Source organism: Contarinia nasturtii, unplaced genomic scaffold, assembly GCF_009176525.2.
Source record: "Contarinia nasturtii isolate CC-2019 unplaced genomic scaffold, AAFC_CNas_1.1 Cnas_scaffold_864, whole genome shotgun sequence".
NCBI classification, from domain to species: Eukaryota; Metazoa; Arthropoda; class Insecta; order Diptera; family Cecidomyiidae; genus Contarinia; species Contarinia nasturtii.
In genome coordinates, this window is record NW_022198211.1 from 3,822,966 (window position 1) to 3,850,730 (window position 27,765).

Consider the following 27,765-nt stretch of genomic DNA (forward strand, 5'->3'; position numbering starts at 1 on the left):
CTCTCTCTCTCTCTCTCTCTCTCTCTCTCTCTCTCTCTCTCTCTCTCGCCTTTAAACTAAAACCGAACCAAAATGCAATATGAGGAAACAATGCAATATGTTACCACTTTCCCAACAATTTCCTATACAATCGATTTTTATGCAATCTTTTCGAAAGTCAAACGTGAGTTGCTCAAGTGCAACGTGGCGATTGAAAACTGTTTCGGCTTTGTCGACAAATTACAACTAGTTATAAAATTTAAAAAATATATTTTTGATTTGATTTATGAAAACAAACGCTCTTTGGAAATCGGTTAGCCCACACATATAGACAGAAACAGAGACAGACAGAGAGAACAAGTCTCACATTTGTGGCATTTGTTTGACCTATTAAAATTGCAATTTTGTATTCCAAGCATTTCATCGAACATTGTTTGTTAGCGTATCGTTTCATCAGATATTCCCTTCATGGTAGCAATGCTAATGATGTATGCTTTGCAAATATATTTAGAAAGTAATTCTAAACTGTTTTCAAAATTTAAGAGTCGAACCAATGCGTCCCAAATCAATAGGTACGAGGGAGAAATTCAATTGAATTAGGTGTCAACGTTCATTTTCACTTCAATTCAAATTCAAAACTGCTTTTAATATTCTGCGGTGTGTGTTCTGTCGTTCTCAATTAACCGAAACGGTTGGGCCGGACGTGTGTGTGTGTGTGTGTGTGTGTGTGTGTCTGTGTTGATGGATACACACCGGCTACGAGTTTATGCAGTTTCTCTCTCACACACGGTGCAAATGCATGAATGAAACTCGATTGTACATTGGAATGTAAAATGCGCAGCAAAAACAAGACAAAGAGAGAAAGATTACACAGAGCGAAATGTATGTCTTTGGGTTACTTCATTTTTACAATTTCAGTGTTAAATGTTAATGTGGTTTTGGTTCCCATTTCACACAGAATACAACATCGAATGGAGATAGTTCCCGCTTGTGCAAAACTATCTAAATGCAGCAGAACAATAAAAAAAAGAAAAGAAACATTAAATGAAACTCATATTAAACCGAGGTGCACACTTTTGAATGATAATCAGTGAGCCATTGTTATTTTGATTCCAGTTTTTTTTTACCTTCTTTATCGTTTGCCCGTTCATTTGTACAATCAAACCAAAGTGGAATAATAAGTTATTTATTTCCCTTGAGACGCATTTCGCTAAACAAACAGACATGTTTTACTATCTTTATTTTTATTTGTTTTCTTGCGTTTTCTGGGTGATCAAAAACAACTTTGCCAATGATCACTACATATTCTAAGCATTAAACATTATATACGTGATTTTCAACCAACTCATTCGTTCTTTTCGCTCTTTTTATCGTGTGCGCATTTGTCTCGCTTCATGACGAAGAGAATTGTTCATCTGTTGTTTGAAAGTCTTTATGACCACGGGCAATGACGTTCGAATTGATAAAATGTATGTTTTACGAGCGAGCGACCGAACGTGCGCGCGCACACAAAACGACTTTCTTTGACAATGACCCACTTGCACTAGGGAGAATAAATCGCGACTATAAAACCTTTGACTTAGCCCATAAATTGCCGTCGAAGACAGTTTTGATTTTGGACGCGCAAATATTGTTCATATTTTGGGTCGGCTCCATATCTAAATGGCATTTAAGAATGGGCGGATTATTTGGCCTTTCCAAAACACATCCTAATACGCTCTCCATTTAACTTTTCGGACATGTTTCAATTCGTTATGAATTATCACAGTGGTTTTTTCTTCATTACAATCATCATAAATAAGTTTTTTGTTTTGTTTTTACGTTGTGCTTTTTTGTTGATTTGTCACTTTTTTTATCTCAATTAATCACGACCATAATCCCATTAGTTCCAATCTAATATTCATACATAAAGCGGGCTATAAAACGCAGATAACAGTGCAAAAGATACTAAAAATGTGTTAAACTTTTGCGAATTGCTATCGATCGGAGATTGAATAAAGAAATCAGTTTTCTTCAAATCTTAAATGAATACGAGCTGTGCCAAAGAGAATCGAATCGATCAATCAGAGGAAGAAAAAGTAGAAATTCAAAAAAAAAATTAAAAAGAAAAATCAATCGACTTGGTTATTTTCGGTTATTCTTTGAAATCTCAATTTGGATTCGGGTGATTCGAATTGATTTGAATATAAAACTCATTCAAGCGATTCGATAATTCCGATCAATACCTTCGTGAAACGTGTACGACCGATTATGCTCATTTAAATATATGGGGCCGCTAGTGAAACGCCCAACTGAAATCGAAAATGACTGCATTTGTCCGAAAACAGAAAGAGAAAATATGCCAAAAAAATTACAATTAATGCTGTTAATAAAGAGAGACATGATGTTATATGAAGTTCAACCTTTTTTATCTTTTGTTTGATTCACAAGCAATACAGCATATCAAATCTTATTAAGGCCAAAAATCTATTTTTTGATATATAAGCGAATTTGAACCTGATTCACAATAATGATTATGTTGCGTTCGTCAAAAGTATATATTTCATTCGATCGTTCTCGCATCGAGGTAACAATTCAATAAAAGCATATGGTTTGGAAAATGTACACAACTCGAACGAGTTTCATGAATTACAGAACATATGTTTCCACTGACACTATTCTTTGTGTTTAATAAGCTGACTTCGGTCTCTCTTAATTTCGTATTCATTTTTGTTTTTTGTTTTGCCAAAGTCGTTTTTCTTCATTCACCGTGTTGATTCATCGGCCCAACACTTAATATTTAATCAGCGAAGAATATTTAATGAGCTCAGATGGTGAGACGTGAACGAACGAAAGAGTTCATAAACCGAGTGAAACTGTTTGCATTAATTATCAATAACATAAAGTGCGAAACACAAAAAACTACATTGACTTCGTTTCTTACGCTCACCGAAAATTTATGCAAAATTCTTTTAGTGCATTAACATACATGTGTGTTCGGTTTGGTTCGGTTTGGTGCGGTTTTATTTCAACTTTATAGAAAACACGGTCAGTAGCACCAAAAGCACTAAATTAAAGCATGTGCAAACATTAAAAACGGCATCAGGTTGGCCATTTATTTTACTTTTGTTTTGTGTATGACTTTTCGTCTATTATTTCGTGCAACAAATTTGAAGCTGTCAAGTTTGATTTATATCAAAGTATATCTTTGATGGCATCAAAGAGTGGAAATTGTCGAAAATGAAGGGAGACACACCAACTGATCGATCGATCAATGTCGAACTTGAAATGAAAGAGAATCGACTGTGAAATGAACTGGAAATTAGATTAAATAGGCGATATGTTCGAATCATTTGAAAGCTGATGCATTGAATTGAGAAGAAAGCGTGCTTGCAAACATCGTTGAGTGAAAGATTTTTTTTGTTATTTTGTTTTTGCCCATATTTGAGTAGCTTCCTTACAATATTGCAAGTTCATTCGTTGCTTTCGGATCTATAATCAAATGGACACTTTGCAAATGAATAAGACTTTCATCGACTTAAAATTCATTCAAGTTACTAGAAACGATTTTTGGATTCCGATACGTATCTTGCATACACACTCTCCAATTGAATTCTCTAGAATAAATACAGCGTATGATACGGTCGCACACCGAAGGTTGTTTTTACATACATTTTTTGCTGTATTTTGTATGACGGTGTTTCGCTTTGAAATGCAACCTTTTCATACGCTGTTTTTATTCTATAGCAATCAATTGTTCAGCTGATTGCACTTATTCAGACATTTTATCGGCTTTTCAAGACAAAACGCCATTTTTCGTGGTCTGATCTCTTTTGAAGTCACAAACTGTGGCGCAAAAACAAACTTTCAGACTAGTATATCGACAAAGACAGTGAAATAGAGAGGGAGAGAGAGAGAGAATCGCCGGTATGGCGTGGGAATGTGCCTTATAAATGAAACTGATTTGAATTCTAAACAAAGCCAAATTGGGCAATTTCAAGTGAATGTAAGATGCACAATAGTACATTTCAGATATCATTTATATATCAAACGATTGAAATATATTGAAAAACTGAATCGAATTTATTGTATTTTAAGAGCTTGGGATTTAAACTTCGAGATGGAGTATGATCGCCGAGCAATTTATGCGGAAGCAACTGATTTGATTTTTTTTTCAAGAAATCTTTATTGAACGTGTTTGTATGACCAAAAACAGAGCGCTGTCGATGGAATGCGATCTCGTGTTGTCACCACATCGAAAGCAACCGATAGAATATATTGAGTATGGTTGAAATTAACTGGTCGTATTCGATATTATGGATCATAATTGTATGTAAAAGAGTTTGTATCCGACAAACCAGAGAGTGAAAGGAACATTTATGCAGATTTTGTCATAAATTCTTCTTGTTCCTTTTTTTCGTTTCTTTCAGTTTTCTTTTTCTTTTTCATTCGCCTTTTTCTGCTCGGAAGAATTTCATTTCTTTGCATATTTGTTGGTTGTTGCTTTTTTCGTTTTCTGTTCATTTCATCTTGATTTCGTTTTCATTTCCAGATTACTTCAAATGGAACAGTTGACGTTCGAAGTTGCAATGCTCGAAATGGAACAAGTGTTGATGTTGTTTGTCGATCGTCCATCGATGTTGTTTGCGTGTTGCATGGCAGCTCAACATGGTCACAATGAGCTGCTTTCTTCACTGAATGAATCGCAGTTTATGTCGAACACATTTCTTTCGGACATATCATTGAGCATTGTTAGTTCAATAAAAGTTCAAAGCATTTTGCACTAAACACTGCCAACTATTATCATTTCGGTACTTATGGAAGGTGAAAATCAATTCGATATATTCGATATATAATAATCCTTTTTCGTAAATGAATAGATTTTATTCAAAATACGCAATTCAATCAAATCGCACACAATAGAACAATACGAAAAAAGTGAAAATTTAACAATATTCACACACAGTGCATCAATACTATATATTGAAAGAAATTGCGTGTATATCGAATTGTCGACACAATCGATGGTTTCTGAATGAAGTGTACATGTTACGACGCAAAATTACGTTGAAATGATTTTTTTTCTTGCGAAAGATAAAAAGAAATGGCAACGCCAGCGTGCCAACAACACAAACCGAAACAAATGTGGGTAAACAAATGATCAACAACAATTTAATTGAAAGAGAAAAAAACATGTGATGAAAAAAATCAATAATGAGTTTAATGCGCATTTTAACATGAGTTCGTTTCACCTAACGTCTGTGGCTTTCTAGATTGGATGCGCTAATATAAAAAAGCACGCATGTGATTCGATACACTGTAATAAATAAAGTGTAATACTGTCTTCGGGTTGGTTTTGAATTCAAATTGTATTTGTGTATGTGTATGTGCGTGCGTGCATTCAACGTATGTGTCTATGCAAAATTGTGAGTCGCGTAGCAGCGCGTAGCAGCGCGTAGCAGCAATGTACATACGTTTTGTTCGAGCTCATTTGATCGCAATGCGATAAGATGAGCTGTACCAAAATTGGAGAATAGATACATACATATGAGATCGGTTAATGTAGAAAAAATATAAATAAAATTAAATGCGCTCATAGTAATTTTGATCCAACCGTAAAACTGGTTATGGTTTCGACGTTATTTCATTTTCCTTTCGTACATGTCACATTTTTTTATTATTATTTTCTTTGCTATCTCATTCACTCGTTCACACAATGTTTGATTTGCGCATTTTCCCATGCCAAAGCAACAAATGACTTTGGTCGTTGTAATCTTTAACTAATCTTACACCAAAATTGTGCTTCTTCGAAATGATGATTTATGCCGTAGGCGCACTTAACACACAAAAAATGCTAAAACCTTTCAGCCTGTATGTCTTTTTTGTATTGTGCTTGAAAATGTGCGTTGTTTTTTCTCAACTCATGCACTTGAAATTAAACTGCGCTATCGGTCGCGCGCGCACACATAAAAAAGACATGTGCTCATAATAATTTTTATCGTGATTTTGCGATGTTCGCCATTGAAAATGAAAACAACGCGTTTATAAATATATATGTATATTTTTTATTTGTGTTTTGAATTTCAAGGCGGAGTATGCAATTTAACAAACCGACAATTTAATAACAACTGTCCCTATGCGTTATTGCTCGAGCAATAATTTGTTGTCTACTTGAAAATTGGATATGCTGGTGAGAGACGAGATGATACGGTGAAACTCGATCTTAAATGCTTTTCGATTTATCAGTTTATTTTGAATTCTTAAGAGAAAAAATTAATTCATTTTCATTGCACAAATCGGTTTACATCGTGCTACGTTTACCATCGACTTTTGATTCGATGGAAAATACAATTTACAAACTGGTTTTTACTTTCTTTGGCAAGTGGCAGCAGAAAAAAAGTTTATACAGCTATACATCAAGATTCATTTCCAAAGTTAGACCCAATTCAGAACTGCAAAACACTCGACATTTGTGGAATTTGAGTTTGTGCATTTTTATTTTTTATGAGTGATGAAATCCTTACTTAGTATAAAAGCTATTCGATTGTCACTTAATCCCAATGAACGCATATCTATAATTTGTGTTTCTCTTTCTTAAAACTAATAACAGCTTATTACATGACTTTTATTGCCGGATTATCTCTTTGTTTACTCTCAAACAATCATACGATTTGACGAACGAATAACCTGATTGAATTTTTCTTAAATATAAGCGCAAATATGGAGAGACTAAAACATACCTTTGTGTTAAAATCTCACTTAATATTTTCTTTTGTGTGTTGACGTTGAATTGTAGCTATGTTTTACGGTGGTTTCGTGACTATAACTGATCAAATCGCCACGAAATTTACCAACGAAATGCATGATCTACCTATTTATGGTTGCAATAGAGTTATATATTACTAATTTCTCTGATAACTACACCTAAAATTTTTATTATTTTGATTTTATTTTGCAGTCGCCAACCATAAAGTCATCTAGAAATTGATGTATTAGTATTAGTGAATAACTGTAGTTAACGGCTAATCAGTTAAATTGTTTGAACGACATTTAATGGAAAAAAATGCCGACAAATGAAGTGCATAAACGATATATTCACGATAAATTGCAATCTATATATTTCTACAATGGCTTGTAAGAAAATATTAGTTGTGCAATTCTATAAATATTGATAAAGTGTGCTGTATTTTTTTGTAAACGTCAACACACACATGCACACAAACAAACATTCAGGCGTTAATATGATATTATTGCGGAAAAGGCATTTTTCTTTGTACATCATACATACATATTCCTTCCTGTATATATTTTAAGTGCATGTTATCGGCATCTATGGCAAACTGATCTGATGATAAAGTCAAAATGTTTTGCGCGGTGGTTTCAACTTTCGATTAGTCGCCACAACGATGAATACAAATATGCAAATCGATTGACTTGCTGATTTTTTTCCCATTAAATGTTATTACGGAATACAATGAAATGCGAATACTAATGAAAACGGTACAATTATATGGCATCGGTGACGACAAACATAAGCTTCTAACAGTAATTATTTGATCGGAGGTCGATCTGTTTATATGTATGTAAATAGTTTTGGAAAATAATTGATCTCTCACGGGCGTGTTCAGAATAGTCTAGCCGTTTGTCATATGCCATGGGGGTTAATTGACGGGCGTGAATGGTTTTTTATTGAATTAAAATTATACATCAAATATGTAATAAACGGTCTATCTTGTTGGCAACGAGTTGTAGTAAATGGATTTACTTTACGCGAGACAACTAAAAACAAAAGAACAATCAAATATGTCCAGAGATCGTTTGAAGTTTTTTTTTATTTCATTCATTAACTTTTCAAGCGATCTTTTCTTCTTTATTTGGTAAAGTTATGTGAATCCGGTTCCGATGATGCCATTGGATATTTTTTTATCTTCTATCGATTCGATTCGACTCCATCCGCTGAACAAAACACAAGCGATTGACTCTGTTTGGAGAGTTTAGACTCTTCTAATTAGATTGTTATATAATGATCAAATGTTTTATTGTTCGGTCGATCGAAAAAAAAGCAACGACATCAACAATCTTTTAATAGTTTCGATGGCATTCGACAAAGTGCAAGCTCAGAATACCACGAATACAGTCTGACTCTGAACAAAAGTGCATTGACTTTCACAACGTGCAATCGATTGGAATCTCATAAATGATTGTTTTCTGTTCCGAAAGTGTGTGCAGTGTGCACCTACGGCCAATTGTTCTCTCATAGTGTATGTCGAGTATGAGAAAAATGCATTTGGTTGATAAAGAAAATGCGAGTCCGATCTACCTACTGACTAATGACTAGAATGGTACTGACAATTTAATGGTCGGACGACGCTATAATTATAATTATATGTTTTTTAACAGAAAAAAATAAAATGCTCGAGCGAAACCATTTTCATCTCTCTTATACAGTAATAAATTCCTTGCTACTACTTGTTTCGCTCTGTCTGACGCACTCTGTATGCTTCTTGTTACCTTGTACGGTGTGTCTATCTATCTATGTACGTCTATATGTATAATTCTCTGGCTAGTTTGATTTTGCATTGTTTTTGTCGCTTAAGTTTTCGTTCAAATAGAAATAACCATAGAAGAATGTCGTCACATTCACGACTCTATCGTTCTGCTTAATGCAACGAATAAAAAATGAGCATTTCCTTATGGTACCTTTTTCCTTATTAATTTGAATTAAAAGCGTCAAATCGGATTTTCAACATCGCCACAAAATATGTCTACACAATGTTAACGTTGAGGTCGTAGCTATTAAACGTAAAATGCCATTTGTTTTTGGTCAAAGTGAAATGAATTTGAAAAAAAAAAACCAACCATTTTGTGGCCAAAAGCCATTCAACAATACACAACATTGACTGATCTTGCGGCCAAACACTTTTGATTTTCCAGCGGCACATTGTTCAGCGTTCATTCATTTCTTCGGCAAATAATTTAGAGATTCCGACGAGATTGTCGTGGTGCTTGAGCATATCGACATTGAAAAATGTGCAAAATCTTTTTAACAGTTCGTTGCCATAGAGCAACCTGCGTTCGGATGGTTTTTTCGCTTATTTAAGCTTTAAATGCTTTACAAGATTGTATGGAATTTTCATTTTTCCATTATTCAAACACGATTTGGGGGCTTTTTGTTTATTGAAATTGTTTCTCACTTCAATCGTGAGATGTCTTTCGATTTCGTGCTTGTAGTATAATTATTATTAGCATTGTATTTATTTTGCTGTTGGCAATTTTTTTGTCGATTTAACATTCAAATGGCCGTGACAAAGTTGCATCGCGGCTGGATGTCTTTCTTGAAATTATTATGTGAGAAGAAAACATTGACAACAATGTTGCGCACACCCAAACTGGATGCTTTTCGAGTTTATTGCTCACGTTGTGCACGAAGAAGACTTTAGTCAGAGCAAATAGTATGGATGCGAGAAAAATAAACATATTTACTTTGATTAAATTAATATATTCCACGTTCCGGTGCGTATTATAAAAAAAACAGCTGTTCAAACAATAAATTAGTAGAGTGAATTGTTCTCGTTCATTTCTGAAAACAACACAATGTTGTTTTAAACACATTGATAATTATAGCGATAAAACACTAAATTCAATAACACTACATTTTTATTCACTATGCGAATTCTGAAATAAAAGATTCGAACGCAAAGTTGTGGTTCATTCATTTTCAGATGACATTTCAATAACTTTTCTATTTAATGTGTTACAAATGGTGGATTATGAATTGGCCGGTTGTTCAGCCGGTGGAGAAATGGATAAGGTGCTTCATTATTGCTTGGATACCAAATTAATTAATGATTGAAAGAGTGCCATGGCGTAGGTGTTGTGTTAACACGGCAATAACATTCCACCATTTTTATTTGATCATTAATTACTGTGATCAATGTATATTGGATGCGCATATAGGTTTTTGATTAGTCTTTCGAACCCAATTAAATTGATTTCTTATCAACATTTGTGTCGAAGATGCTCGACACCCAAATACCGCCACCAAATTTACATAAATATGAATTAATAATTAGACAGAAATTCATTCGATGCCACACTGATTACCGCATGGCCTGGCGCTGTGTTAGTCCCATAAAAATCTTAGATATGCCAAACGATTGCCGATTTCTGATTATGTATATTTACAATTTTATTTTTGTGACACACTTTTGATGCATATACTTTTTCGCCAATTTAGTGCGCTGTGATTCCTCATCAAAAACTCAGCCATTGTGCTGTTATTTATTGTGTCAGCAATGAGCTAGCCGCCAATCGAAAGTTTCAATTGCAATGTGATGCATGACTGAGTATTAAGTTGATTTATTGAAGAACGTTACGCGAGTAATAAAGAAATTATTAATTAAACTATTCAATACATTCATTGGCATAAATGAAATAGCACAATAAACATAAATTGTAATATAACACACACACTCGGCCGTCGACCTCAGTGTGTGGTCCAATTATATCGTATTTTAACTATCAAATCGAATTCATGCACCATTCAGGCGATGAAAATAAAAAAAACATGTTTTTGATATATTTTCAAGAAAAAAACTCATGTTTTTCAAACACAGTAAATATGCTTTTTAAATCGAAATTCATATTTTGACAGATAATCACTCTTTCTGTTTGCCACTCATGAAATCGTTTCGCAACTTCTACGTGCGCACGAATTTATTCATTTCTTCATGATTTTTTTTTTGCAGTTGAACTCTTCGTAGAACAATAAACGTCAATTCTCATTTATGCTGTGATCAACGATTGCAATTTTCTCAGTTGAATTGCTTAGTTTCAACAATTTCATTGAAATCATTTAAAGTGTAACGTTTTGTTTTTAAGTTTGAGACAATGGACGATGATGACGTTGTTGTTTTTATTTGTATTTTTTTTCATCAGAACGAAGCAAATAGTAATTATCCAAATTGCTGGGTTGTCCATTTCCATGACTGTTGAACAAACCGGAAAAATAATTCAATTACTGGCAGAGCAAACAGTGAAACATTCGAATTCAATGTCTTTGACAAAAAAATAAGAACAAAACTAAATGGTGTGCGGCATGATGATGATGATGAACACATCGAGCTGGAAGCATGAACTCAACATATTTATTTCATTTTATTTTTGGAATTCGTGTCGTCAATCCCACCCGAGACCACCTATGGTTTCGATGTTTACATAGGCCATTGTTATTCAAAAGAGTATCATTGTTTATGGTCACGAACATAATTCGCAAAAACTCATAAATGAATTTGTTAATACTATCTTCTGTTGTTGTTTTTTTTTTTTGCGTAACTGAAAGAGAAAACGCGTTTTTGACTATAAACTTGAAACAAGAGTACATCAAACGAAAGCTGATAAGCGATTTTGCTCTTTAATCCGCATTTTTGATGAAAGAAAAAAGCGGCGATGAATTCTTTGTCATTATTATTATCTGGCATCTGGCAGTGAGATCAAAGCAAATTTTTGCGAATATTTCGAAATGTTTATGCAATTTGCAAAATAAATGCGGGCGATTTTATGACTACCATCACATTGTATTGCCCCATAAAACAATCGCAAATGCGGTCCGTTCAAAAAAAAAAATTCCAAAATATCTCCATGGACTTAATTCATCGAGTAGGTATAATTTCAACACCTTGCTCAATGCTATATTTCCATTTTGCCTGCACTAACTTTGGGAATATCGCATTGAAATCAACCGAGGTGGAAGGGTGAAAGAACGAATGAAATTAATCATATAAATAAATCGGTATTTTCTTCCACTTTATCGGACATTTTTACTTTGCCATGGATTTTTTTTTCTGTTTGGAATGTATCATAAAAAAACTTGACGCGGTACCATTAAAGAGAATGTTCAAAACGAAACTGAAGTAAAGTAGAAAAAATGTAAGCCAAATGGATTCGCACGAGTGTCGCGAAAATCTTGAACGAATGTTGTCACCATTTATTATACTACCACAATTTTGCTTTCAATCGATATTCGGTGCACAAAAAAACACACTTCAACAGGTAAATCTTCTGCTTGATTGAATATTTAAAAAAAATGCCGCAAATTAAAATAAAACCTCACTGATGAGTCATATGGTTGAAAGTTCATTTCTGATTTTGATTTTAATGGGATTTCGATTGATTCGAACGCAGCGTGACTCGCATCATATAAGTAATTTGTAACGTTTTTTTTCACTGCGGTTAATCAAAATTATGGGCACGAAACTAATGATTTTCAAGTGAAAAAAATGACATTAAAAACTTCACAATAGCTAATTGATAAAAAAAAGAACAAACGAGCTTAATGAAAAAAAGAAAAGCCCGAACGATAGCTTTTAATTGGTTAATTATGTTCGATTCGTGGTGTTTGTATGAATGAATTTAATGAGTTTCTTCCTTAAAAAGACGATATGATGAATTGCCAAATTTTATGGCAAAATTTATTTAATTTATCTTACATACTATACCAGAGCCGCTTCATAAGCGTAAATTTCACCTGAATGTTTCGTGTACTTTTTTACGCACAATTCCATTATTAACTATCATATGTTCCACACATTGTAATCATGCCTTGTGTTGTTCGACATTCAATAGTTCTTGACAATGTATAACTCTTATTGCTTTTTTCTTTAATGTCGAACAATAAAAGTGGATATCTTTCCCGTTGGTTGATTCGTAATCGTTTGTGGTTCATGATTCTACTGATGATGGAAGGTTTAATTCACTTCACGCCTTTTTGACGATGTATAGACAAAGCATTAAGTTCCGTGTTCATTAAATACAATATCCAGCTACTGGACAGTACAATATCATAACCGAAGGCAATACAAGAACAACACATACTCAAAGATGGTACTCATTAGATTGCTATTAAAGCTTGATTGGGTTTCTCTCGGAAAGACATATACACATAAAAAAAATGACAAAAGAAATGAAGTGAATTGCATGTACTCTGGCGTGAGATGATGAATAGAAAATAGCTTCGTACGTGTCATCATTTGAAAATGATTTTTTCTCTGTGCGCCACAAGAAAATGTTCGTGCTTATGCTGTGCCCAGTTGCGGCCAACATAAAAATTATTGTCTAGTTCAATCGAAGAATAGAAAAAACAAGCGACACATCCTATTCCTATTTGAATTGGTTTTTTTTCTTGTCGGATAGTTCAATAGTTTGGAATTCAAAAATAACCGAAAGAAAAGTTCTTTTCATTTCCATTCAGCCAAACTCAAGCCTCTATTTCTTTAATGAATAACAATCTAAATACAAGGGCGAGAATAAAAAAAAAAAAAACAATCTCATGATAAAACATACCACGTTCAATTTCTCCATTAAAATGTTTATCTGATTTTTTGTACACATCTTGTCTGTTTGTTGCTGTCTCTCTTTGCTATTGTTTCGATTCTCTTTATTGAGAAGTTCACAGGTTGATTTTGTTCTCTATGGTTTTTTTCTTCTTTTTCTTTGCACCTCCTCGTTAGGTTCTTTATAGTCTTATGGGTTTATTTTAAGAACTGTTTCTTTTTTGCGTTCTACTGACATTCAACCATTCTTGGCGGCGGCGGTGGCGGCGATTGTTTAGATTTTCCGTGTCTATTATTGTGTTAAACGATTTATAGTTACAATCATTAATGGATGTTACATCAAAAATGATCATTTCGACATTTTGACGATGATGGTCGTTTTGTTGTTATAATGAATTGTACGGAAATCGATATCCGTTCTTGATCGCTGATTGTTATGTTATACCACTATCATTGATGATATTCAATGTTTATGCGAGGTTTTTTTTCCATTGAATAAAAATCCACAATTTTTTAAAGATTATTTTCATAGTCACATTGACATTTTGCGTCGTTTTACAAAATGGTATCTGCATCAACTTAACAAATTAGCCTTAAAATGATCACTGATTAAAAATCTTCGATGAAGGATTAAGTCAAAATGTTCGATCAGTCAAATCAAGTGTTTTGCGTTGTTTTGCTAACGCTTTCTGCCCAAACACAAAATCAAGTTCGTATTTTATTGAATGCAATGGATTGTCATTATTGCTTTTGTATTACTTAAATGACACCAAACCGAATGACCTTAATCAATAATAATGTTGTGAAATCTAAATTAATAGAATTCAAATTTTTAAAAATAGCCACAGCACACAATGTTTTACATTTCACCGTATTCTATCTAGTCGATTCGCTTGATACTCAAAGAAAGGTGAAAAGTTGTTTTAAAACATTCAAATATTCAGTAAACTTGCATTCACTTTCCGGATTACTGGTTTTTATTTTGAATAGTAAGCAGTTCGGGTTACTGTTTATTGTGTATTATTCAAACCGAATGATATTAATTTTTTGGTAGTTTTTCTGCTCACAATACCTATCTGTAGATTGCGTTACACTCAAAGTTTTTTGTGAGGTGTCGATTAATATTTCATGTTTTTTCTGTAAGTTTTGATCGAATTGCAAGTGAGAACGAAGTATTCACTGTCCCACTAATGACACTTGATTCATTTCTTGGTTTGCGCTTTAAATGTTAATGTTCCAATCTGGTTTCAATAGCCCGCATATTTGTGGTAATAACCACATTATCGTTTTTTGCCAAGTGTCGATAAGGTTGTTAATAACAAAAATGTGTGAACACCAAAAAAGTTGTCTGCCTGCATCAACACCAACAACCATTTGCACAACACAAAATAGTTTCAATTAAATAGTTCACTGCAATTTTCTACAAGGTATAAGACACTTTGAACATATTTTTTCATCGCACAAATAAAACATTACACATTTTTATTGTTCAACTTCAGATATGTTTCTCTCTCTTGATTGGTAAATGTTTTTTTTTTAATTCATCCGGAAACTTCTTTTGATTGACTTAATTCCGATAATAGATTTTTTCGTGAAGAAAATTAATAACACAAAATACTGAAGCCATCGGTAATAGCACAACATTACGATCGAATGGACCGCGCGTGAATGTTTTTCAAAAAGCGAACAACGTAATGTTTAAGCCGACTTGCGCTTGCATGCTTGAGGTTTGATCGTCGCTGTTGTGCAGAGAGTGAGAGAATAAGAAAAAAAACCTTACACGGAATGCGCGTTAAGGTGTTTTGCCGCGTACAAGCAGCTGGTTATGGTATATATGTTGAGTATGTGAAGAAACAATGATGTTGATGACTGCTACGGCTTAATCTCGTGCTGCATGCACATCGCATACTGAACGAGAGACTCTTGAAATAGAGCTTCAAGAGCCAATAGAGAGACATACTCTTGCTGTCGTAGTTTGCGGCGTGGTTTGTTTATGTTTTCACCGAGCAAAGCATACACACCACAGGTGCTTGATATAATGATAAATACACACTCAACTTGCGGATAGTTTGTGGTACACGTATGCGAATTTGCCGTAGGTCGTGATGTTTGTTGCATATAGTTAAACCAAACGAAACTACCGCACCGAAAAATCGTAAAGAGACGAAGAATCCGAAAAATTCAACGTCGTCGTATCGGCAAACTTGGCATGTCACCTCCACCAATTCGATACAAAAAAAACATTTGCTAATACTATCATTTAATAGAAAGTTGTTATTCGCTTAGCATATCCATTTTTCCATGTTTTATGCTTACGGTGAAAATATTTGATTCGGATGGCTAATGCCATTGTCGGTAAACATATGTGAGCAAATGAATAAACTAAACGTGCGCGCGCTCTCATACGATGGTGTGTCAGTATTTTAGTCAAAGCATGCGATTCAATTTAGCCGATGCATCGAGCGACATTGGCTTGAATTTCCAATCGTTGATGTGTTGTTGTTGTAATACACATTGGTATGGTATGCATATCATTTGTAAAATGTTAAGTTCACTAAAACGATGATACCAGAAAAATGCATGAGACAGGTTTCTGAACGCGATACATAGATTTTTGTCTACATTTTTTTTTACCTAGACACAGAATGAGCATTTTTCAGACACATAATTATGCAACCTTCATACAATATTGCATTTTCGGATATCCCAATGTATCGTTACACTATTTGGGCATTTATTGTAACGTCAAACATTCACTTAATTTCGATTGTGCATATTTTCACACAGCACGCAAAGAATCAATAAAAAGCCCACAGATTTGGTTTTTATAACTTATCGAAATCGGTAATTAATCGATCGTAAAATCTTCTGTGGTAAATTTCCAAAGCCAGAAAGTAAACAAACCAGAAGCAAATCTTAAGTTAAAGATGAAATTGATCTTTCAGTTGTTATTTTAACATGGACCAAATGATGTGCGTGCTGTTTTTTTACATAATGTTAACACGATTATACACGATACGTTCGATTACAACGCATAAAAATGCTTGGCACATGAAAAATGAAACCGTGCATATTTTTATGCAAAACCGATTGATGCAATCCAACAAAAAACCATGTAAAATATTTATATGTTTGTTTTCGTTCATGATGAAGATCATCAAAATTTATTCGTAGCAAATGTTACAAAAAATACGTACGTTATACCGTTGATGAAATCAGATTGATATAAGAATGTCACTTGATTGAAGCTTCTGCGTAATTTTACGCAGCAAAGATTGTGATCTGTTTTTAGCGGTGCTGTATTTTGAACAATAAAATCAAATGAACTTCGGACTGATTATGATGAAGCTCTTATGCAAACATGTCTCTTTTGCGCGATGCGCCTACATTCTTTATTCAAAATTACATGCTTAAGCTCACGCATCAATTCACAATGAGAAAGAGATGGACATAAATTAAATGAAAATCGATAATAATTTTTATGATGCCAAAACTGACACGCACAAAATTGCCGTAATTAATTACATGCGCCGTAATTGGTTGACGCTGACTTTTCTGGTTGTGTCCATTTTGAGTGTGTGGACGGCATTTTATTTGCATTTCGTTTTAATGTTATATGAGCGCAACCTGTCAATTTTATAAAATGGTTTTAATGAGCCAAAAAATGTCATGCCATCCAAAATTATTCGGTCACATTCTAAACATGGTCATAAATGCATTAAGCGACTAAGTCACAAACATATTATTATTATTTGAATATAAAGTGACGGCCGAAGAAAAATTGCTTCCTGCAACAAAGGTGCACGATACCGAACGTTTATTTTCTTTTACATAAATTTAACATTTATCTATGTTATACAGACATGAAATTTTATTCTGTTGTTCAAACAAATTACCGTTTGATGTTTCGAATTTATTTCGCCCGCCAATTAGCCAATAAAAGACATTAACTTTGATCGTCGTTCGCATATGCACTCTCTCAAACATTCCATGAGAAATAATCGAATTAATGGACACATCTTCCACAAAAAAATGAAGTATAAAATACGGTCAATGATCACACTTACCTTTGTTTTCTCTGATGAAATTGAATCTTTGCTTGTCTCTTATTCCGTTGAGAGTTCTCGATTTTTATTCAGCCACCCACGTGGTTGGCATTAAATAGCTCTGCTTTCCAAAGGGTCAGAGAGAGAGAGAGAGAGAGAGATCTGAAAAAGTCATACAAAAAACAGAATAAAACATACATAAGAAATTGGCTTTTATTTGCATTCAGTGTCTTCATTAAAAACTTAAATGTATATCAAGCTGAAGAAATGGCAAACAAATTTATAGATTTATCGATTTGCGTGTTTTCTGTTTTGAGTGGCGAACGCAAGCACGCTCACATTTTCAACGTAAAAGTTTGACCACATTTCATCTCGTCTATGACATAAATTATCATTTATCGTAGCGAATTTTAATGGCTTTTTTTGCTTTGGTGTATTTTGTCTTTGCATATGAGATGCGCTGTGTCAACGCAATGAATTGATTAGTTTGGTTGATGTTTTCATTTCGTTTATTTTATATTAAAATACAGTTGGAAAAAAGGCAGATGGAGCAGTACAGAAACTAAGTAGTTTTCTTCTAATTTGCGATGCGCAATCGGGAATTCGATCGGTATATATAACCTAATGAAATAATCAATTAACAAGTCTTTGTTAATACAAAAATAACGAAAAAATAAAGTAAATACAATTTATAAATATGCGGTCGTATACAGGTGTTTCATTTCGGCGATATTGTTTCAAATGTGTATTTTGCAATCGAAGAGTGAATTTGATAGACTCAAAGTGTTTGGTGGCCCTTTGGACCTTTTTGTGATGGGCATCGTCTTCTCATTATTATAAATAATTCATTTCGAAATCAAGATATACAGACGTAACCAATGAACATATGGAATGCAGAACATACGATTTTTTATTTAAGCGTTTTCATTTTTATATATATCGAACCGGTTGAAATTGTGTCAACATTCGCGAAAAGCACACAAATACTTTAATCTGTTTATTTTTATGTGTTTTCTTTGGAATGTTAACCACAGCAGGGCGATGCATTTTTTTTTGTAATTCGTAAAACCTGCCGTGATTTATAGTCATAGTGTGATGTAGCTGTCATTCTTTGCTATCGAACAATCGCTGACGATCGATTGGCATTTAGAAATTTAAAGTATGTGTGCTTTTGAATCCAATTAGAATTCGATTGCTAACAAGCAAACAAATGCGCTCGCAAAATCCCATTTATATTCACATTGTTATAAACGAGAAAATGTGTTTGTAGGTATTTCCGTTGCACAAACCGATTACGATTTCTGACGCCTGAAATTTCTGACATGAAAAAAAATATCTCTTTGAACATTTTACACAAACACACACACGCACACGCAAATCCCATTTCAGAATTAGAACATATTTTTTATTTGTTCACTGACGTTTGTGTTTACAGTTTACGATTGCAAAACGAAAGTGGGCTTAAGAATATGCCACGATTGCATTTCGACCACATTATGAATGAGAAGAAAATCGCTTCCAACACTTTTAAATCCAAATAAATCTTCTAAATATAAAAGCGGTGGCATGACGGAATTGTTTTTTTTTTTTTTTTTTTTTTTTATAAGCATACAGAGTGAACATTTCAAAAAAAATCACACCAACAGATAGAAACGGGGGAAATATGAATGTACAAAACGCTCATTGTAGGAAAGCCAATATACAATCCTTTAAATTATGTTTGATGAACACTAAACTTTTATTACTTACGTCTATGTTCATGTAACTGGATGGCCAACACTTCAAGTTGGATATTCTTTCACTGCAAACGATTTAAATGTTTACATTAATAATAAGCCTACATACACATGCTCTGTTTTGAATATTAATTGAGAGGCATTGTGCGCGCGCATTGTGTTGTTAAATGTATATTGATACTGGCCAATGTGCGCATAAAAACCAACGACGGAAAAAGTGAGTTTTTAGTACGCAGAAATAGAGAAATTTTTCAAGCGTTCCATCGGTCAACGTTCATTTGTATTCGGGGCGAGAGTAGTGACTGTATTCTATTTAGATTAGACTGCACAAAAATCAGTGACAACAAACGTAACGTCGCACTTTTAAAGCAAAAATAGGCCATCAATATCTCTTGTCCAATCTGTAATTTGAAATTTCTATTTTTTTTGTTCATTGCATATCAACGACGGACAAATGCTTTTGTTTGATGTTGAAGCAGTCATCAAACGATTTCCATTTTGAATCATAAATTCCAGGTTTTAGTGATCATGACGATGTAAACAAAATTTTTTTTTTCGATTTTTTGATTAAGTAATCAAAACCAAAGGCACAATATAAATGGATATAATCGGGTTCAAAATTGTCTTGCAAAATATCGGATATTTCCAGATTATAAAAAATCGTACAAACAATGACGTCAACTGATACTTGCACTGAAACGAATGGAGCATGAGTTGCATTAAAAGTACGTCTTTGATCATTTGCAAATTTGTTTTTGTTGATGATTTTATTTTCAGTCTTAAATTCCAGATGCAATCACGTCGCCACTGTAACAAGAGTTCTTATGGACAAAAGCAAAAACAATTTTACATTCAACAAAAAAACGAATCGTAAACAAACAATCGGTGTACTGTTTTCTTTCACTGCAAATAACAATGTAAAATAAGTGAAGATCGATGGCCTGTCCAAGTAAACACATGCGTACGAATTGAATGTTTCACCAAAAATATTTCGATTTTCAACAACATTTATGACAATCAAAATATTGAGAACGTGGTTCGACTTCATAATCGTTAGCTGCCTTTTCAATGCAAAAGTGCTCTCATTATCATTGACCAATCCCAATCCGCTTTCATAATTTTCACCATTCAAATTCAATCGATCTCAAGCATATTCGTATTATAATTTGTGCATTGAATTGAATGGCTTTTGGGGGCGAGTCAATAACTATTGACAGAAATGGTTTGCATTACAAATTTTCAACAAGAATTTCAACGCCTTCAATCAGCAAGCAACTCATTAAACATCAGGATCAAAGTGCCCATTAAAAATTGCATTTATTTACATTTAAAAATAATCAGTTTGAAACAGAAGTCATGTACTATTGTTGTATGATGATGCATATCTAAAGGAATTTGTAACAATGTTCGAATGGCCTTTTTAGGAAGTGTGACATATGTTCTCGATTCGATTTCGATGTGTTCAAAGAACTATAAGATTGATATATAAATGTATATAAAAAAGCACCAAATAATTGGCGTCTGATGCTACCACCAAAAAACATACATATTAATTCGATTTTAGTTTCATGCATGCGCTATAAAAAACGGAACGAACAATAGGGCTCCTGTCGCCATGGAATGATATTTACAATTTATACCTCACTGTTGAAATGTTTTCACAAATTTATTTCAATCTTTTCGTAACACTTTGCCATTCGACACATTCGCCTGCCTCAGTGGAAACACAAATTCATTGTAATGTTTAACGACTGCCGAATATCAAAGCAGAAAATGTATGCCCGCCTGATTCATCAGCTTTAACGTCGCCTTAAAGCACACTCTTGGCATATTTGTGTGTTTTATGTTCGGTCTGTTTTGTGTGTTATTGACTCGCCTGTTTTTATAAATAAATTTGCATTAAAAAGAGTAAAAGCTGAATGTGCAGCACGACCGCACTTTGAACTGTATACATTTCCAGTTTAGAATCAGATGCGCGCTATCGCTCGCTCTATTGGCGCCGCAACATTTAATAATTTAGCTTTTGGCATAACATCTCTTTTTTTGTACTGTTCAATTCTTTTGTTTGCACAAGAAATGTAATTTCAAATGTCATGCTTCTACTTATTTTCTCAATTTTTGTGTATTTCGATAAAAAAGATCTCAAAATGCGATAAATTTGTTTTCTCAATACTACAAATTTACTTCATCGTAAATATTTTGTTTGCCGTGTTGTGTTTATGAGCGTCGAGTAATTGAAATAGACTCGATGCATTCGCTGAACATTCTCTGCATCGCGGTGTTTTTAAGTGCATCTTTCTCGCATCTTAAATTCTCTAGTGATTCAGAGCATTCGATTACATATTAGCATTTTATTATGTGGTGAGCGAATCAGTGAAAAAACTTCACGGGAGTTTTATTCAAAATGAATGCAACTTTTACGATGTGAATTCTCTCAATAAATGAAGAGTATTTTTTTTTGTTCAACAAAAAGACAAAGGTAAACGTGGCCGATTTCCATCAACCAAAATATTTCCAATAATAGAAATGTATCTGCTAGAAGCAACAAGAAGATGTTAAAATTGATTATTATTAAGAGTTTGAAAGTGGTTTTGATTTGACATTTGGAAAATTTGGATTGGATCATATCATTTTAATTGATCATAAATGTAATCCAAAACAAATAAAAAAATACTAGTATCTTTTAATGTATATATGGAAAAGACCGATGAATATTAGAAACACGCGTCGCGCATCTTCATTTGATGGACAGATGCATTTGAATAAAATAACATCTGTCACATGCGGAGAAAGAGAAAACGAACACGATTTCAACACATTTGGAACGTGATATTTTTAGCGCACGTATGGCCGTTTTTTTTTCTTTTAAAGTGCACCTTAAAATATATGAAGTGATGCATTATAAATATCATTTATTTTTTTTTCATATTGATTGATTGGTTGATTTCTTGTCATCTACCGTTATGCAATTCACTTTTCTCATATGTCACACACACACAATTTAAATCAATCGATTTTTCACCGCAATTTTTGTACAAAAAAGGTTTTTTTCTTTGAACTTACATATTGCACAATTTAAAGAGCACAAACAAGTTTCCGTTTAGTTCTCGATTATACAAAGTGAAAAACATCTGCGCCTATGCGAACGTTCATCGATAAACTGAGCAAAATACATTAACAATTTGTGTTTTTTTTTCATTTTCAGAGACAAAATAAGTAACACATGAAAAAAAGTTTTGTTTAATTATTCTGTTTTGATTTGTAGAGAGTCTTTTTTTAAACTCAAAGCGATGTCTGAATGTGGTGTTCTATCCAATTTATTCTATTGTAACAACACGAAACTAATTTGAAGCGATGTTTTTGTAAGCACGTGCTCCCGTTGAAAGGTTTTTTCGACTTTTTTCAAGTTATAACAATTTATGTACGAGCCAATACAATTGTTTAAGATTAAGCGTATTCTGATGTACAAAAAAGTTATAATCAATGTAATATAAATTGCTTTTTTAGCACTTTTGTACGTACTTGTTGCTATTGGTTTTATTTACTTCGTTTGCTATGCGATGGAAATAACGCTATATACATATGATATAGGTACATGTTTTATTTCACAAAAAATCGTTTCTATGACGACATTATACAATGTTTCCTCGTGTAAACAAAAGCCAGTCGATAATAAATGTAGTCGTGTTAATATTATTGAAACTTCATTTAACAAGTTAGAAAAGAATCAAACAATTTTTTATATATTTTAGTTTTTTATATATATGCATCATGGAGGATGGTGACGAATTAGAATTGAGTGATTATTCTGAAACTATTGATGAAGGTATTTTTTTTTTTAAAATCTAATTGAATTCAAATTACATAGATACATTAAAAAATTGTCATTCATTTTCATTGGAAAAGTGGTTGAAGTGTCGGTGGTCAGCGCACAAGAAGAACAGAAACCAAAACCAACGTATTCAGCAAAAGATTTGAATGAGTTAATCGCCGCTTTAAAGAGAATGGTCTTTTTGAATGGGATCAAAGAAAGCGATTGGAATGACGAATGTGACGAAGTGATACAAACATGGTTCATGGACACAAATCATCTGATTTTGATTGTATTTTTTTCGCCGATACAACGTTTGGCAGTTAGTTTGAGTTATCCGACTGAACCAGTGCTTGAAATTGTTTATTTTTTACGTAATCCCGATCACATATTCACATTAGATAATTTTCATGACGATGTTACATTCGGACAAATCAATGACGATGTGGATGGAACATTTTTATTGCTGATGGAAAAATTGTATACCCCAATATTTTTTCACAAAACCGATTGGAGTGATACGAATCGAGCACAATTCTTAAATTCAGTCCACTCATTTCTATCACATATGACATCATTGCACTACAAATTATCCGGATTAACATATTTGTATGTGCCAAGTGAAGGTTTGGTTAATGACGTCGACAAAGCAGTCGAAGACTTGGAATTAGTAAAACGTTTGGAAATGATAGCCGAACATTGGATTATCCAGCTAAGAATTTGCTTAAGCGATTCGGAACAAGTGGTTCCATATGAACTGTTGTGCCCCATTGATGAATATGAATTTTGGATTTATCGATGTAAGCTAGACATTGAACTTGGGTTTTTATATAATTTTTGATTCCAATCGTCTTAAAGTATTTTCATTGACTTTATGATCTTTTTCTCCAAAGGCGAGGTACTTCTGGCCGTCAAATATCAAGTTAACCACAAGGATTTTTTAAAAGTCGTTTCCGTTTTGCGTAAATCACAATCAATATTTATACAACCATTGGACGGTATCATTCTGTCCATTGAAAAAGAGATTGAACGTGCTCAGAATAATGTTAGCTATTTGCAGTTGCTGATCGAACCATGCAATGAGTTAACGTCCGTTGATTCGCCAGCTGACATTCCATTGCAATTGCCTCAAATCATCAATATCATTCGATTTATTTGGTTAAACTCTGGCTTTTATAATACCGTCAATTTAGTGACCAAACTCTACCGTTATGTTGCCAATCAAATTATTAATTTTTGCTGTCAAAAAATAAATATTCCCGAAATTTTCAACGGTAATGTTTTGAGTCAAATTAAAGTAGCGAATATGTCGATCGACTGTTGTTTATACTACAAAGTGATTTATGAGAAGATTTCACAAATGGCAGGAAATGAAGACTGGAAATTAAATGACTGTTTAATTTTTAATCACACTGATTCGTTCATAAATCGTGTACATGATTTCATTGAAATTTGTGAAGGAATCATTATATTCTCACGAAAACCGGCAACGGAACATCATCAACGGCTACTGTTTGGCGGAGATCGTGGCCCTGAATTCGAGAGAATTTGTGCACGTATCGAAACAACATTTGAGAAAGGCATTGCAAAAATAAAACGAAATTCACATTCAATTTTGAACATTAACGAAAAAACTTGGCCAAAAATCATGCGAGAATTTCGTGAAATGACTTCAAATTTGGAAGAAATAATCGATATTTTAATCATAAATGTATTTACTCGCGTTGAAAATGTTGAAGATGGAATCTATGCATTGGCATGTTTACACAAATTTTCAACACGAAACAAACTTCATAAATCATTTGAACGAAAAGTCGTAACAGTTTGGAATCTATTGGCCAAAGAATTGTCCATAACAAATGATCAAGTAGTTGAAGATGAAAACGAACATCTTTCGTATTTACCAAAGGTTGCCGGCCAAGTCATTCAGTTAAAAGTGAATCGTATGCGACTCGTCCGCCTGCGATCGTTATTCGAACAAAACGAATGGTTACCGGATTCAATTGATACGGCTCAGATCTTATCCAATTACAAAACGATTATTACCAAAATGGAAAAAACCACTCAAACGCTGTTCGACGAATGGATTCAGTCGCTTGGTGTTGATATCGCATCAAAACTTAATCGATTGCTATTGAAGCGAAGTTTAACGCACAAAGGCCTATTTGAGTGTAATATTGATGAAAGTATTTTCACACTATTCAGAGAAGCATGTTTCTTTCAAATGCTTGGATTTGGATTTCCGGTACATTTGAATCAATTTTTCAGCCGAGAACGAGCCATTCGTCTTATTTACGATAGCATTGTTGAGATGATTGCGTCGTATAATCGGATATTAATGTCACTTTCAGAAATGGAACGATTATTGCTGCAACCGTTGATTCAAATATGTGACAAATGCATTGCGCCCGGTGCACTCAAGATCGTATGGGCCAGCGATGGCTTGGACATTTACTTTAATGATTGTAATAAAAGTATTCGAGATTTAAACGATTTTATTCGAATGTATCGACAAACCAACGAACAGATTGTTTGCAGTTGTGAACGACTTTGCGAAATTGTTTCGATTGAAATACCAAAAGGAAAACCACGCGCATTGAATGAGATCGAAGAAATGGTCCAAAACTATTTGAACAAACAGACCAAATGCGTTGAACACGAATTCGATCGGGTGTGCAAATTGACTTTGACTATTCGTGATGAAATAGCAGACATCGATATAGTAAGTAATGCTGTCATGGAAGATTTTGGTCATTGATTATCTTTATTTTGTTTTTTTCTCTCTATCTCCTCTTTTTCATAGATTGAAGACCTTTGGATCGATTATGTATTAAAATTCGATAAATTAATTGAAGAAGCGCTAACAATAAGTGCACGTGAATCGTTTCGATCAATTTTTTGCACATTAAACGGTAATGGCATCTTGGGACCGGATTCATTAATTCATGTCGTTCTTGATGTCGAAGATAGAATGGTAATTACATATTTTTTGTGATTTTTTTTTGCTCTAAAAATGTTTCGATGATTACATTGTTATTTGTCTCTCCAACAGATCATACAAAGTCCAAGTACAACGGAAATACGCGCTATGTTCAAAAGCATTTTTGAAAAACTGTCTCGACCACAACAGGCAATATCACGATTATTAAAAGCATTGAAATTACCTTCGTCCGAACATTTGCTCGAGTATTTTGAGGTCATATCAAATGACACCGAATGTTTACGTTTGCAGTCAAAAATACACAAGGAAATCGAACACAATGAAGAAAAACTGAAAGAATATGAAGCGCATTGGATGCAATTTTCGCATATTTGGCAGTCTGATAAGAGTAAAATTATCACTGAATTTGAATTGCTTGAGACTGCAACGGCTTCGAAGTATGATCAGAGAATTCAAGAGTTTATCGCATTATCCAATCAAGTTGCCGTTCGTGAAGTGTCGAAAAAAGTAAATTTCATGTCTGTTGATGCGACAAAACTACGTAAAACAATACTTGTTGGAATCGAAGAATGGAAACGACTGTATTTAATTTCATTGAAAAACAAAACTCAAACAATGTGCATTACATTCTTCAAATACACCGATGAGAACGGACAAAAGCTATCAGTCGCACCAAAGACCGTTGAAGAATTACAAAAATGCTGTGCGATCTACGAGCGATTGAGAACCGAGGTCGATGATAGTAAGTGTAATTTGAACAGCTTGCGCGATCAATTCGATGTGCTACACAAATATGGTGTTCCGATCGATGATCAACTAAACGGTGTGCAGGAAAATATGTACGCACAATGGGAAGATTATTTAAAAAAACTAAACGATGCTGACGAAGTGCTGAATAATGCAAAGGATAGCTTTAAATTGACATTAGAGAGTACAAGAAAAACGCCAGACTTTTTCCAATGAAAAGTAATCAACTAATGAACGTACTATCTTCAGCTTGTACATGGGTACACTTGCGTACACTGAACTTACCAACTTACACAAATGTAGCAAAGGAAACCAATAAAAAGACGATAGAGAAAAAAACTAACAAATTGTATCTCTTTTGTGATTCTCGCAGACCTACCAAGGTGCATTCGAGTTTTTTGTTACTGCTCGCATCATCGACAAAGTCGGATGAATGTATAGAAAAGTGTATCAAGCTGTTTATCTATTGGCATTTTTATAGTCTTTTCTTCAAACGATCGAGTACTGTACTGGAGTATTTCATTCATCGACCAAAAAGGTTTATATTTACGCGTCGTTTTCTTCATTTCGTTTATTCCACTTTTATATTTTTATGACAAAAACTTACTCATTCTTTCATTTCCTTTTTTCTATATCGCAGAGAAATAGAACATTATTTCTCAGACAGATCCAATGTATATATATATATAGATATATGTATCAAAAGCACCGACGTAATGCGTGTCGCATAGAATGAATTGGAATGGAATGAAAAGAAAGCAGAAAAAATCAATGATCCAAGTGTTTGGATAAATGTCGAATACTATTATTGTCGCATAAGCACTTGCTTTCTACATTTTTTGGGGACGTTTCAATCTGGTATTTTATTCATCAATTTTTTATAGGGACTTCCACCTACGTTTAATTATGGATTGCTTAGGGTTAATGTTCTTTCAAATGAATTGTATTCCTTTTAGAAAGCCCAATATTATGTAGCATAGAGAAATTCATTACCACCCGTTTATATCGTTTCCAACACGGCTCTCAAAACAAATCGTTTTTTTTTTAATCTGTTGTGTGAACAAAAAATTATGTTTTGTTCATTTCAAGAAAGGAAAACCAAGAATATACATTTTTCTAGGGTAAACAAGAAAAGAGACATTATGTATATAAGGCGAACGCAGCATTGCAATTTGTAAAGCGACAATCTTTCTAT

The 27,765-nt window shown here is 33.6% G+C and overlaps 2 protein-coding genes across 2 annotated transcripts in view; one reads left to right on the plus strand and one right to left on the minus strand.

Annotated features, from left to right (window-relative positions):
* The window catches only part of LOC116342419 (disheveled-associated activator of morphogenesis 1), a 45,179-nt gene extending 30,250 nt beyond the window's left edge, over positions 1-14,929 (minus strand). The window contains exon 1 of the mRNA XM_031770025.1: positions 13,300-14,929. Within this exon, the coding sequence (XP_031625885.1) occupies positions 13,300-13,347 (48 nt within the window). The 5' untranslated portion in view covers positions 13,348-14,929. The remainder of the gene's footprint in view (positions 1-13,299) is intronic.
* Positions 14,930-22,842: 7,913 nt separating this feature from the next.
* On the plus strand, positions 22,843-26,786 carry LOC116342658 (dynein heavy chain 2, axonemal). Its single transcript, XM_031770351.1, has 5 exons — positions 22,843-22,897; positions 22,978-23,682; positions 23,776-25,604; positions 25,686-25,856; positions 25,935-26,786. Exons 1-5 carry the CDS (start codon positions 22,843-22,845, stop codon positions 26,784-26,786), a joined length of 3,612 nt encoding a protein of 1,203 aa, XP_031626211.1.
* Positions 26,787-27,765: the final 979 nt, after the last annotated feature.